General features: G+C 41.8%; 2 protein-coding genes across 2 annotated transcripts in view; one reads left to right on the forward strand and one right to left on the reverse strand.

The window, feature by feature from the left end:
• Positions 1-3,462: 3,462 nt before the first annotated feature.
• Positions 3,463-6,120, reverse strand: znf503 (zinc finger protein 503). The gene is made up of 2 exons (XM_083988418.1): positions 5,503-6,120; positions 3,463-5,107 (listed from the first exon to the last, which is right to left on the reverse strand). The coding sequence occupies exons 1-2, from the start codon at positions 5,755-5,757 to the stop codon at positions 3,689-3,691; spliced, it is 1,674 nt and encodes a 557-aa protein (XP_083844544.1). The 5' UTR covers positions 5,758-6,120; the 3' UTR covers positions 3,463-3,688.
• Positions 6,121-12,727: 6,607 nt separating this feature from the next.
• lrmda (leucine rich melanocyte differentiation associated) overlaps positions 12,728-14,075 on the forward strand; it is a 199,690-nt gene continuing 198,342 nt past the window's right edge. The window contains exons 1-2 of the mRNA XM_083987595.1: positions 12,728-12,901; positions 13,429-13,529. Of these exons, the coding sequence (XP_083843721.1) occupies positions 12,860-12,901; positions 13,429-13,529 (143 nt within the window). The 5' untranslated portion in view covers positions 12,728-12,859. The remainder of the gene's footprint in view (positions 12,902-13,428; positions 13,530-14,075) is intronic.

Raw genomic sequence — 14,075 nt, forward strand, 5'->3', positions numbered from 1 at the left:
GATTTTCCTGGAGCAGTCAGTGGATCTGTTTACGACCACCGAGCCCCTGCTTTGTTTCATGCTGCTCACTTTATGGCTTCATTACTACAATCACAAAGCTGTGGGCACCTCAGCAGCCCGTATCACCATAAATCACACTGAGATAATGGCAGTCGGGCGTTTCCAGCTAGGATGACACCTTTTACTACGAATGGAGTGCGAAGGCATATTTGAGATATAGGTGTATGTAATGTGCAGTCAACATGAAGGCTGAGATGGTCAGCGATGGAGGCCTTTCTCTGTGGTGTGATGTCTGCGAGGTGGATGTACAATCGAGGTGTATTTGTTGTGTAGCAATCTACTCTTGTAAAACATAATTGCAAGTAAGAAATATCTAGTCTACATAGGCAGTGCAAACAAAGAAGTTGTTGATGGGTGTCTTTTTCCCATCACTGTGAGATTTTCTATATCGCTTGATGATTAAAAAGAAAATCACATGCATAAAAGATAATAATCGCTCTTTGACTTATGTCTGGCATGGGGTTGAACATTATAGCAGCTTCCCCTTATTGACACAGCTGTTATCCAAACTATAGACTTGCCACTGCAGACGACGGCATGTCTTTATATTGTGCCACACACCCACTAATGACAGCTTTAGTGGCGGTAATTCAGTAGGGTTGAATATGGGGTTAGGTGTGTGAGTCACGTCCTGGGCTCCCCCCCTTTGCCAGATGTCCTGCCAGGTTTCCTGCAATGTCTCTCCCTCTCTCTCTCTCTCTTTCTCTATGATGATGCAAGTATGTCCGAAGAATTTCAAAATGGCTGCTGTAGATCTTGACAAAAAATCTGAAGTGTCTTTAAAAAACGTTTAATTTTTGTGCGTACCTTTTACATTTTAAAATACTTGACTAAATACTAGTGGCTGTGTTTTATGTTGTATGAAGACCGTCCACTCAGCAAAACAGATGAGAGCAACCTCAAGAATATACTGTAACTTTAAAATGCCAACTCTCTACACCCTTAAAGTTACACAATAAAGTTGTAGCAGTTTTTGCCAGTTTTCACGGAGAAAGGCTGTGAATTCATGTAAAGCCCTTGACCCAGCACTGTTAATGTTTACTTCAACAGACAAGGCACTTAGCCTACACCTCCCCTTAGCTCCAGCTCACTGACCTGTGTGCCCCCTCCAGACCTTTATGGTTAAGTCCATTGAATTGTATCAAGCAGATTTATCAATAAAGTCCACTTAATTTCATAGTTTTTTTATATGTATATTATTAAATCACTATTTAACACTGGGCTGTGGTTTGATGTATACTTTTGTTCTACACAGCACATACACACACACACACACACCTTAGGACTTTGAAGGCCTTGATGGACAAAGTGAATATGCAGTTTAATAGTCTTGCATACTCTAATCCCCCATGTTCTCTCTCCTCTGTGTCAAATCTCCTCAGTGAGAGGGAGGGCTGGGGAGGTGGGAGGGTGGGTAATTCATGCACACATGTGCCTGCCTGTTCCTCCAGTGACAGGGCCAGGGGGAGGGGCACATGATAAATTGCCTTCCACCGGGGACCTCCGAGCACAGCCACCATGATGTGGGTAAAAATGGAAATTGCTCCCTTTCACCGTCATTACATCAGTTTAGGACGCGTGTGGGCCGTATACACACTATGAGAGGAGTTTGCGTCGTCTGACTAACCGATGCGCGATAGACAAGGGACAGAAGAGCCGGGGAGTTATTTTAAAGAAATAATAATAACTGGAAAACAGCTGGGTCAACAGTTTGTCCCAAAACACGTGGAAGACAAAGTTGATGCCGTTTTGAGTCGATGATAGCGATGTAAAATATGCAGCCCACTCTTTCTTGTTATGTTGACTTCAAACCAGTCACTATGGATAATTAATTGTGGCTGCGTGAACTCAATCACCTAAGTTTTCTGTTGCTATATTAGAAGTCAATAAAGCTCAAATTTGCAGCTGATCTCTCTCAAGAGTGTCATAAATAAAATCAGCTCTAACAATACATGTCCACAACCGTTATCTGAGCAACACAATTTTTGGGGAAAAATATGCTAATGTAAATAATATCCATATGGTTGGTTGTAATTGATAGGTTTTCAATATGCGGCTGGTCCACCAGTTGTGAGTGTTTGTACCTGCATGAAAATCCCACAACTTTGCACAAGTTCGATCTTTTTTTTTTCTTTTAATAAAAAAAACGGAGTGCTCTGTACATTATATTTACAGGTGGATGAGAATATCAATTGCAAATTATATAATGGCATCCAGTTAATGATCATCATCCCAATCAAAAAAATAGCTCAGACTTATTTTATACATAAAGCAGTTATTGGCCTCCACGTGGAAATTTCACCCATGGTGGAGTCTTGCTCTCAGCCCACAGCTTTGTCATGAATCAAATAAAACAAAAAAGACACACCAGTCGAAAAGGGCTTGTAAAAATTCTAGTGCATTCCACCTGAAATCAGCAAATTATTCACTTCATCGTCTGTGTTTCTCTTAAGGCTGGAAAATTGATTTTTTTTTTCTTTTTTTATATTTTAATTTGGCAATTTAAAATACATAAATGTGGCCATGATTTAAAACACACACTCACACACACAGAAAAATCCGCCTGGCCTTGTCGAGCATTTTTTGTTTGTTTGTTTTGTTTCTGATATAGTTCAGAAATTTACTTTTTCTTTACACAGGTAAAGCAAGTCAAGACTCTAACGCTTGTCAAAAAAATAATCCATCTGAAATCACACTGACAAAAGCAGCAAACCGAATTCTCTTATACAAAATCACTTTGTAAAGCCCGTTTAACTCTGTACACACGCACACACTCACACACATTTATCTCCTTCACTCAATTTGCATTAATTTAAACTTTATAGTATGCTATGGTTAAAGTAAACTTTTAAAGCTCCATCATTTGGCTCATAAAGTCATATAATAGAAAGACAGAAGGAAAAGAAAGATTACATGAACAAATAGTCACAATCTGTGTGACAGCAATTTACTGTGTTGAAAAGTTTGACAGTGGGAAAAGGCCTGAGTCGCGGCGATGAACAAATGAGATTTTCTTAACCCCATAAATTTAAATGGCCTTTTTTTTCTTTCTTCCTTTTTTTTGTTTGTTAAAAAATGACAGTGTAAAATAAATCGTAGAATAATTTCAAAGTGAACACTGTTAACACTTAAGAAAATGAGGCACACGGAGATATGGAACAGAATTGTTTCTTATTTTTTTTCCAGAATACATACAAAAAAATACCAATTCTCTTTCCAAGGTGTACACCTGAAAAATAACGGCAATTTAAAATGTGGACAATATTTTTTTTGTTTGAAATTTAAGAAACAAACATGCATGTAAATTATTTTCTTCTCAATGAGACATTAAATAAGAACAAATACAATCATAGCAATTTCAAATTAACATCGAAATGAAGACCCCTACTTTAATTAGTACTCTAACATTTGTGTTTTCACTTTACCTATAGAGTTCAGTTTCAACATAATGCACTTTTTGAGTTGCTCAAATATTTTCCATTTGCAGCTATCGTCTGCTTTTAAGCCGACATATAAATAAATACAGTTGAAGTCCACGGATCCCGCCCATAAGTTTTAGCGCTGTTAATATAAAAGTCTTTATATTTGCATTCTTAGTACTATAAACTTTTCAAAGTCACTTTTCTCCTCACTGGTATCCAAGCGCTGATGCTGTGGTGAGTCTCTGGCCATACAGTGCATAAGGGGAGTAGTAGGGGCCGGTGGCTGCGGGGACGGGGACAGGGGCACCGTTTGGCAGGGGGCTTTTGGAGTACGGATGGTAGCGGCTACTGAGTCCTAACGCGTGGTGCGGGCTCCTGAGAGCCAACGTCCCGGGGCTCCCCGGGGCTCCTGACGGTGGCATGTGCATATGACAGGCCATGGCCGCTGCTGCGGCGCTGGCCAGCGATGAAGAGCCCGGATAACCAGATATCAACTTCTCTGCCCCGGTAAAAGCAGTATGTGTCCTCAGGTGATTCAGGAGCTCCTCCGAGCTGGAGAAGCGCTTGTCGCACGGTCCATTTGCCGACACCCAGTTACAAACATGAGGGAGGGGGTCGTTGGGGAGCATGAAACCATATGGGTACAGGGGGTGTCCGCTGAATGAAGGCGCCGAGGAATGAACGCCATGCATGGGGTGAGTCGGGTACATTAGTGGGTAGCCGGACTTGAGGGCGTTAGCGGCCGCTGCAGCTGCAGAGTCGTGCGTGCAGGAAGCACTGGCTGCGCCCGCTAAGTGACTGGCACAATGGTAACTGAGGCAGTAAGGGTCTCTGCACAGGCTGGCTGACATGATGGACGGTGGAGAAGCCCCAGCCAGGGGACTGGATCCAGCCTTACTGCAGCCCAGTGAACTAGCCAGCTGTGCGTTTACCAAGCTCCCTCCGTGGGGCAGGAAGTGTTGAGGGTAACCTGCATAGGCCCCAGCCAAGCTACCTGGGTAGGTCATACCAGCAGGAGGCAAGGGGAAAACTGTCTGCCCAGGTTTGTAAGGAGAAACCGGCGCCACAAGTCCTGACCCGAGAACGGATGCGGAGGATACAGAAGTTACAGATGGGGACTCCGAGGAGGAGGTTTTAGTGCCAGGCGTCGTCTCCTGGTGTTGGTTGACCTCCACGTTAATTCCACCACAACTCACACTTATCCTACTGTGGCTAGTGGTGCCAGACCCGTCCGTAGTGCCATTTTTATTACAATCAGACTCTTTCTTGTCATCCCTGTCCCCACATTTCCCCTCGGATGGCATAGGAGAGGCTGAAGTGCTGGAGTTGGGGCTGCCTGTCCGCGGCGTGAACGGCTGGCAGGTGGCGCTCGGCACTCGGAAACCAGACTTCTCTCCGCCACCCGACGACGAGTCCTTCTTATCTGAAGGTTTAGAATAAGGTTTGAAGCTAGATTTGTCATCCACACCAATGTCACTCATTTTCAAAGGACCGGATTTAGATTCCTTCTCACTAGATCCATTTGATGTTACGGAGGATAATTTAGAGGAGGGTGGTGGGTCCGGTTTGCCGATCTGAGAGCAGGTCTGCGCCAGCAGAGCCAACGGACTTTTCTTGGCATCTAGCTGCAAAAAGAGAAGATTGAATAGATGTTGATAAATGTTGTTGTTTTTTTTTAAACACATTCAGACTACTTTCTTTTATGATTACTGCACGTACAGCTTCAGAGAATGAGGTTCGACATAAACATTTCCTGACATTTACAAGCGGGATTTTATATGTGGTAATTACGCACGGCTCTTCCGTGAACAAAACTACAGTCAAGATCATTACAAAAACAAACTGCGATGTTTTCCTGCTCCCCTGAACTGTTTCAAACTGTCGTAGGACAGGTTATATTATGGGATGGCTGCAATAGGCTCTCAAAAGCGTGTCCCATGAAACATAAATAAGCAAATACATAACAGTCTAGCCTAACTGTCAGCATACTGTCATAAAGTATTCAAAATGTTCTCCTTACCTCTATGGGACTGACCGGGGTAGAAGGCAAAGGCTGCAGATACTCCGGGTGCAAAATGTGTCCCGACCGTGCGGTAAGCATTTTCAAAACCTTGATGGGAAGTCGCTTTGCTTGTCGTAGTGGATCAGACGGAGGTGCGGAGTGGAGAAAAGGCTTGTTGATGCTCGCTGAGCTACTATTCCGAGAACTGCTCCTTTCCCAGGTTGCACAAATATCACTATTTTTCAGGGCAGACGCCGAGGGCGATGTGATCATGTCCCAATTGTCAGGAAATGAAACGGCGATGCTTTCATCAGATTCATTAAGAAAATCTGGGAGGGAAAAAACTAAAAACAAAAACAATCGAGCCTCTCTCTGGGTAAAGGGTGGGGAGAAAAAGAATGACAAAATGCTTCAATAATGGGTAGTAATCCTGGTGGTGAAGGAGCGAGGCGCGGCAGCTGGAGGGAGACCGTGCGAGGTTATCGCAGATCCGTTGCTGCGTCTTGCACCATGAGCGCTGCGCCTTGTGTGCGCCTGTCTGCAGTTCCTCGCTCTGTACTCCCGAAGTACGAACTGGTAGAAATTTTCACTTCAAAAGCAGCTGAATTAGTCCGAGATTAAAGCCTTTGCCGCCTTCCAATCAAATGGGACCCTGAGGTGATTGGAGGGTCAAGGGGATGTGACGTTCTCCTCTTTGTAAGCGCCTCTATTTTGACAGCTCGGGGGAGGAGATAGGCTCCAATATCTAGGTTACCGTGAACGCTTGCACCGTTTTGGATGTAGGGATACGAGTTCAAAAATAAAAACATAATGTGGTCGAGTTAATAACTATATATAAGGTTGAATCTCTTCTAACAAAATTAACAGGCGCACCTCACTCACTTTAACACTTTTATTATATCTAAAATGAAAGAATGGAGTTATGTGTATAGGCATTAGATAGAACACTCACTTAGGAAAGTTAAATTACGTTGTTAACATTAGTAGCACATTCAGTTTAGTTTTAGTGAAGTGTTAAACAGTGTCAGTCGGGATGGCACACTGCTTTACTGATTTCTCGGCTTTCTGTCACACATTACTGACCTTCTCATGGCTTCACTGCCATTAAGATATTAACGGATATGGTCATGTCTAGAGTCGAGCTAGTTTGTGCGATGAAAAATATTGAACATTCGTGATTAATTGTGATATTTGAACGGTGTGTAACCCCCGGAGAGGCACAAAGTGTGCGCAAATTGCGCACATCCACCGCTGGGACTGTTTTCCTCCCTCCCCACTGGCAAACATAAAACCAACCACTTCAGCTTGAATTCCCTTAACAGACAAGCGTTGACAGGAATAGACCAATGTAGTGATGGAGGGATGTGAATGTCACATGTTTTCAGTATAATATACACCGCCCTTCTATTTCTATCTCCACCCCTCCGTCAAGTGTCAATTCTGCTCCACCGCAATCAATCAGTTATTTGTCAGACGCTGTCAATCCACTGCTTGATTTATGTCAGCTATTGTGGCTGATTACATGCCAGTGTGACTGCGGGGAAAAGAACAAATGGGGAGAGAGACATTCTGCAAGAGACACATGATTTTCGGAGGAAATAAATCGATCCTCGAGTTAAGATTTAATTTTTAGATGCACTAACAATAGTGGACGTCCCCTCCTGTCCAGACGTTGTGTGGGGGGATGAGGAGACTGTGTGTTGAACTTAACACCCACTCTCTTGGTTATTAAACAAAGTCTGTAACTTTTGGAGTTTCTCATCAAACACCTCGGAGGTGGCACACACGATGGGACTTTAATAACTCTCCGACAGTCCGGTTCACATGTTCCGCAGCGTGGCTGTTAGTGCTCAAAGGTGCTAAAGTGCTCCTGCTATAATCGGCCGCTTATAGCGTTAACAAGAAGCCTTAGGAAAAACACTGTTGCCATGAAAAAAAAAGTATGTTGGTGAGAAATAAATTTAGATTAAGTCCAACAAGAAAAACAGGGCGAAATTTATAATTTATGTTTTTTCTATATTTGAATGTGTTTCACAGAGTTTATCCTTCCGAAATATGTTAGTTTAGACAATCAAAAGTGGACATTCATTCAAAAAAATTATAATGTGTAACAACCCGAGTAGTCATCACAGGCTTTCAAAACAGAGCCCTGTCCATTTTGGCTAAACGCGTCTGCTATTGTGTTGTTAAAACCTGTCATCTGCCTCGGGCACACTGTCATCTGCGACACGAATAACAAAGACAGGGAACAAAAAAAGAAATCCAGACATTTTATATTGATGTCAGCTCGATTTTATTTACATACAATGAAAATGATTTATTTTCTTCAAGAGGTAGAAAAGCGGAGTGGGGTGGGGGGGAGAGAAAGAAAAGAAGAGAAATGGTCTGTCAGGCCGTTGAGAAAAGAAGTTTAAAATGCCTTGAACTATTCACCGCTGAGATGGCTAATCAGTATTGAGGCTCTGGGGCAATCGGGCAGCTTTTCAATGCGGTTTTCCTTTCATCTCAATCGGGATGGAGGCGCTCAATTAAAAGCCTATCAGTTTGTAAGTAAATCAACGCCTATCAAAGTTGTCACATCAAACAAAACGATTATTATTGCAACCCGCCTCTGCCATTAATCTCTTTCTGTGGTAATCTGCTTGACAGGTCAACTTGGAGAGCAAGAAAACCTGGAGTGGACAGTGAAGGGGGCAAAATATGTTTTCTTCGTGCAAAATAGAAGGAACTGACTAAAAACAATAAATATGTTGGAGACCACAATCTGCCGTAATTAAATTTTAAGATGAAAATTATGTCATAAAATAAAATAAAACGCAACCACGCGTTTAAAAAATGAATATGAGTAAACAATTCTCAAATCTAACACGCACGAATAAAAACTCTTTTCAGTTAAGTTTGGGGGGAAAAAGAAGATTGGTTTCAGCTTTTAGGCCCACATTGGTCTGCATGACTGCAAGAGCTACTTTGTAAACTGTGTATGAATAAATAAAAACAAGCAGCACTCGTCTTATTTATGAAGACTTAGCTAAGTCTTAATTTTAGGATAATGTTTATATGTATAGACAAATAGATAAATGATTACCAACTCCAGAAGTTCTTTTCAGTTTGTAAGGATTGGGAGAAACGGGTCCAAATGAGCGGGGATCTTATTCCTCCAAGTGTTCTCACTGTTTTTCTCTGGCAGAAAAAAAAGAGGGGGGGACACGTTTCACAATATGCAAAGATGTGTGATTGATAACAGGCTTGCTGTTTTCTGCAAGGGCTGTCAGTCCGTGACACAATATGTGAGTTATTAGGGCAAAGAAGGGCAACCATAAATTTTCACTGTCAGGCGAAAACCCTCTTTATTGTCCGTATGACGAATGGGCTTCTGCACCAGACACCAAAATACTCGGCATTCCCCTTAAATGGGAACACATTCTTGCGACCATAATTCATGATATTTAAATAGAAAGTTTTAATATCCCCCATATATTTCATAACACTGACATGTTTATGAATAAGTCCCCGCATGCAAATACAACTATTTACATCTGGTGAGGAAATATGTTGGACTTGCAGGATTACTTTGAGCTATGTGCTGGGCCACAAGGAAGAACAAATCTCATGGCAAATTTATAGAAAATAGAAAATATATTTTTTTCCCCTAATTACATACCCACAAGTTTGCCTGTAATTTAAAGAAATTACATATTTCTTATAACTAATCTAGTTTTATGCAATTACCTCTAAGTTATTTATTTATTATTTGTTTTGTTCCATATCCTCTCCATGCTGTAGCCTACTTTTGAGATGATATCCCAGCCATAACTGCTTTCTTTTTTCCATTTTAAATTGACGCACATTCGGAGGGGAAAAAAATAATAATCGCAGAAACAGATAAAAGAAGGCAGGCTGCACAGGATAGTACTAAAACCATTCAGATGCATGCATGGAAAGCTTTCTCTAAAACTCCAAGGAGGAAGGACAGGTTTACAGGAAAGTCCGTGACACGACATTACCTGGAAGCATTGCCTACTAAGCCCCGATGTAAAACGTCAGAGAGGTAAAAGAATAAAAAATAAAAACATAACAGTTCAAACATTAAGACATAGTCCGTCTGTCTAAAAGAAGCCTACTTTTGCATTGCTCAAACACAACCACTCTTTGCATTCTGTCAAATGTGAGGCACCGCATGGAGCACGGCGGAGACTGAAGCCATGCAAGACTCTCTCTCGCTCTCTTCCTCTCTCCCTCTCCCTCTCTCACTCCGGGCGGGCTGCAGGGAGAAAGTGGAGCTTTTTTTTTCCGCGTATGGGGAGGTCCCACGTGACGTCACATGACATACAGTGAGGAAGAGAAGCGGCGTGGAGCTCTCAAAAACTTTCACATGTGTCTCAGCTGAAGTGCCCACCACCGTCACCCAAATTGTGCACGGTTTGCCCCCATTGCTTCGTCCGAGGATCACAGCAGTTGTTTTCACTCATTAGCACCGCTTCAGAGAGAGAGGGAGGGATAAACATAGCAGTGAGGTAGCCTAAGCTGCTTTAGTGTTGGGCTGCTATAGTGTGCTTCCAGGGCACAGAGACACATAGGACTAGTAGCCTACTAAAATGAATTGAAGATAGTTTGGTGTCTGAAATAGGTAGGCTAATCATAGGTATGAATCTGGTCAAAAGATTGTATTTTGACGGAATCAACCATCACACAAAGGCAGACATGGTGAAGCCAGTGCATCATCTTTCTATAATAAGACTTAGCCTAAATTACAAGTTGATAATAACAGATGATTATAAGACGATTATCAATCAGACAAACACTAGAATTGGCTCTATCACATGACCTTATGGTCAGGGCCGTTGTAGGGGAGAAAAGTGATGATAATTCTAGGGGCCCAGCGCCTAGTAAGGCCCACAAAAAAACCCAGTACAGTCCAACTTTGTATGACTGATTTATTCTGCACAAGACGCTGACTAATACTCATATGCTGCATTATCATTTTTCATTTAGCCTACTTTGTTTTGATGCTATTACATACGTAGTCTAAGAAAATAAGTGGAAAAGTCAGGGCGTAGGGGCCCACTTTAGTATTCTTTCAGGGGGCCCAGAATTCCTAGCAACGGCCCTGCTTATAGTAACAAATTCAGAGCTATTGGCCACAGTGGTAATGGCTGATCTGGAAAGTTACACCAAGCTGTGCCTCAGAGTGAAACAAACATCAGTCACATTGTTAAAGTGAAGCCATGAAGGTTTGTTCATAGTCCCAACAAGGAAAGTGGTTCAAATATTTTTCACATTTGGCACACTTCTCCCACTTAAGTCAAGGGGCACTCCTTTCAGTCTTCATATGTAAAGATTTAATTTGCCTCCTTACTACTCTGGCAACAGGGTCAAAATCTGGATAGAAAGATAAGAAAGGCTATAGTCAAGCAGGTGTAATCGTTTTTAATTACAATTTTGCCATTCCTGTTAGGCCTGTATAAGCAATTTAATGATCACCCTGCCGCTATATCTTTACCCAGTTATCTCTAAAGTCAGAAATTCATAGAGATACATAATCCATTTGAACTCCGGTCACAAGGGGTTTTATACAGATATGGCATTATTAACCTGGTTTTCATTCAGGACAAGACTGCACGTATGCAAAAATGTTGATAATTATAGTAGACCAAGATACTCAAGTTGGGTCAGTAAATATGCTTGGATTGTTAAATAAAAGCACATTGTAGCTATATCAATTTCTTAAAAAGCTGTCTTTTTTCCCCTTAAGATTAGACACTGTCACCACACAAGCCAGCAAAAGGCTACCACAGACTAGCCTACATATATACAAAGCCTATATGATAAATATAAAGGAGTTGTCTACAACACTTATCTGCAGTAGGCTACTAGTCCAAAAGTATGCATCAGCGTTTAGATTAGGCTACTATGGGTGCACCTATCTGTTTCCCATTCACTAAATGATAGGCTATACCATCATTACTATAATGAGGGGAACCCAAAGTAAGGGTACGGCCCCTATGTGTAGGCTAGGTGTTGTACCCATATCCAATTTTGCATTGCTTACATTTTATAATCCCAAACTACAGACGGATTGATAGGTCTCAGTCCAGGAACATGGTTTAATTTACACTCTATGGTTTGTATATAGGCTACATTAAGGGTTTTACTCCTACGTCTATGCAATTAACTGCATTACAGATGACTTGTGCTCTCTTGCAATGTAAGTGCCTATTAAAACTATTGCGGTTATAGGTTATGTGATGTGGTCCAAGCCAAAAACAATCACACATAATGTCACAACCCTTTGGTATAGTAGTGTTTAGTCTTGTTAAGTGGAAACAACAAGTGATGATTCCAGTGTAACCATAATGTGTCAACAAGACAATGCCACAGTTAGCCTGCATTAAACAACCCACCACAGTTTTAACCGGGACTATTTCCTTGGATAAAAAATAGTTCCTGCAGAACTACCTTCATAGCTACCTAAACAAGCTCACGTTTTTTGTTCTTTTTGGTGCGGAGTGATACAGGGGGCAGCACTGAGCGAGTCCGTCCAGTCACGCAGCAGGTGGATCTGGGCCTCTTTGGATAAACTTCGTCAAAAGGAGTTTTAGCAAATGTAAGTTTCTCCAAACGATATATTTTGATTTAATAAGGTATATTTAATAAATAGCTATGTTTTAGTATATAATTTGGGGGAGTTTAACCACAGGAAACAGACCACGGTGCTTTATTTCTGAACTGCGTCACAGCTAACGTTATTTAAGCTAGCATCAGTAAAATTGAGGCAGTTCCTAGCCCCGTAAATAACCCCATAAAAAACAAAGGTGTTTCTTTTAATGAGACAGGTACAAATTACCTCACCCAGTTGTGATAATATTATTATAATTAGTTTGTACTTATTTTAAATGTAGGCTTTTTTTTTTTTTTTTTTTTTTTCAAGGCAGACTCGAACCAAACATATGGATTTCATACATGTTAAGTTAGTGGAAATGTGAAACTGTCCCTTAATCAGGAGACAGTCAGCAGCACTGTGATTTCTATCTCTGACACACACACACACACACACACACACACACACACACACACACACACACACACACACACACACACACTGGGACCGCGTGCTTCCGCACACAACAGCAGTTGGTCAGCTGATTGAGTTGGCACGCGGAAACTGTAAAAGTCAATTGCAAAGCGCCAGTAGATCTCCAAAGTTGCCGGGCTGAGGGGTTACATCCACTAACATCACCATTTAATGTTTACAGCAGCCGGGTGTCTTAACCGTGAGTAGGACTTAGGTTATCAGCTCTGATAATCTCAGAAAAACAAAACACACACACACACACACACGCACAGTCAGTGGGGCTGTCATTCTCGGGAGGAAGTTATGGCGCGGAACGAGTCGTTGGTCGCTTTGAATGGGACTCAGGTAAGTTTGTTTTGGAAACTGTTGCGTCGCACTTCGCCACGCTCTCGCATGTTTAGCTGGTACATTAACCGGTGCTGTGCTGGTGCTGCATGTAAACCGGGTTTGTTTTTTTCTTCTTCGACATCACCGGTGTCATGTGACACTGTAGCTGAGACGTGAGTTTCAGTTTTGCACTTCCTCCTGCAACTTCACTGAGGAAAATACCGGGGTTACGTTAGTGCAGGGCAAACTCTTGTATTGCGTATTATCCAGAGCATATAATGAATGAAATTAAAAACATGGCTTTGAGTTGTGAGTGTCATGTCCTAACTAAGCTGCTGCATTATGTTGCATTTATATCAGTTAAGAAAATGCAAATGATGATGCTAAATCAATATAAAGGTTGGATATCCTAAATCAATATTATTGTGTTGTTCTCATGTCAGGGTTGCTGTGGTCTTATTGATGCTTATATTGCAGTTATCTCTCTGTGTTTTTTTTTGTGTTTTTTTTTTTTTAATTGTTGTTGTTATCCTTATTCTTTTAAGATTTCCTACATTGGACATGACTGTAAGGACATCCCAGACTTTCTTGGACACACATATGGCCACTTTGCTAGAAGGCTGGATCTGAGCTTCAACCAGCTCAGGTAAGTGATACATACGTAATAACCTGGATGCGTACAATGCCGGTCTGTGCCTCTTCCTCTTTCTCCAGTCTGTTACTGGGAGACATGCATCTTATACATCAGGAGCAATTGAATGTGTGACTTCAGTCTATAGGTGGTCAAGAGTGTCATCAGAACATCAAAGAGCTGAATGAGTGTTAGCGCTGGGCTGGTGTCACACTGGGGCAGGATAAAAGGCGTAATCGATAAATGTGACATGCTAATTCAGGGGCAAATAGAAGAAAAGATTCATCTGTCAGGAGATGAAGGAACACCTCATGGCAGCTGCTTCAGAGGGGGCTGCCATTTCAGCAGCAGGCCTAGTGAAGTTGATCTGGCAAGTAAAAGGAAGGAGATGATGGTTATAAGGTGCTTTTGTTTCTGAACCCTTTTCATGACTGTCAGGCCATGAAGCCGTCTCATTCAAGGCCATTTTTTTCTTGGTGAAAATTGTCGTCTTGAGGCATATTGTCTGTGCTGGAGATGTGGAGTCCTCAATTTAACTCATTTACATTGTGTCATGTTTCA

Source organism: Trachurus trachurus (assembly GCF_905171665.1).
Source record: "Trachurus trachurus genome assembly, chromosome: 15".
Classification (NCBI taxonomy): Eukaryota; Metazoa; Chordata; class Actinopteri; order Carangiformes; family Carangidae; genus Trachurus; species Trachurus trachurus.

Excerpts from the sequence above, each read along its gene's own strand:
- znf503 (XM_083988418.1), bottom strand. The coding sequence starts at position 5,757 with ATGATCACATCGCCCTCGGCGTCTGCCCTGAAAAATAGTGATATTTGT. Across the intron at positions 5,108-5,502 it reads CCCCGGTCAGTCCCATAGAG|CTAGATGCCAAGAAAAGTCC; the intron begins GTAAGGAGAACA and ends CTCTTTTTGCAG.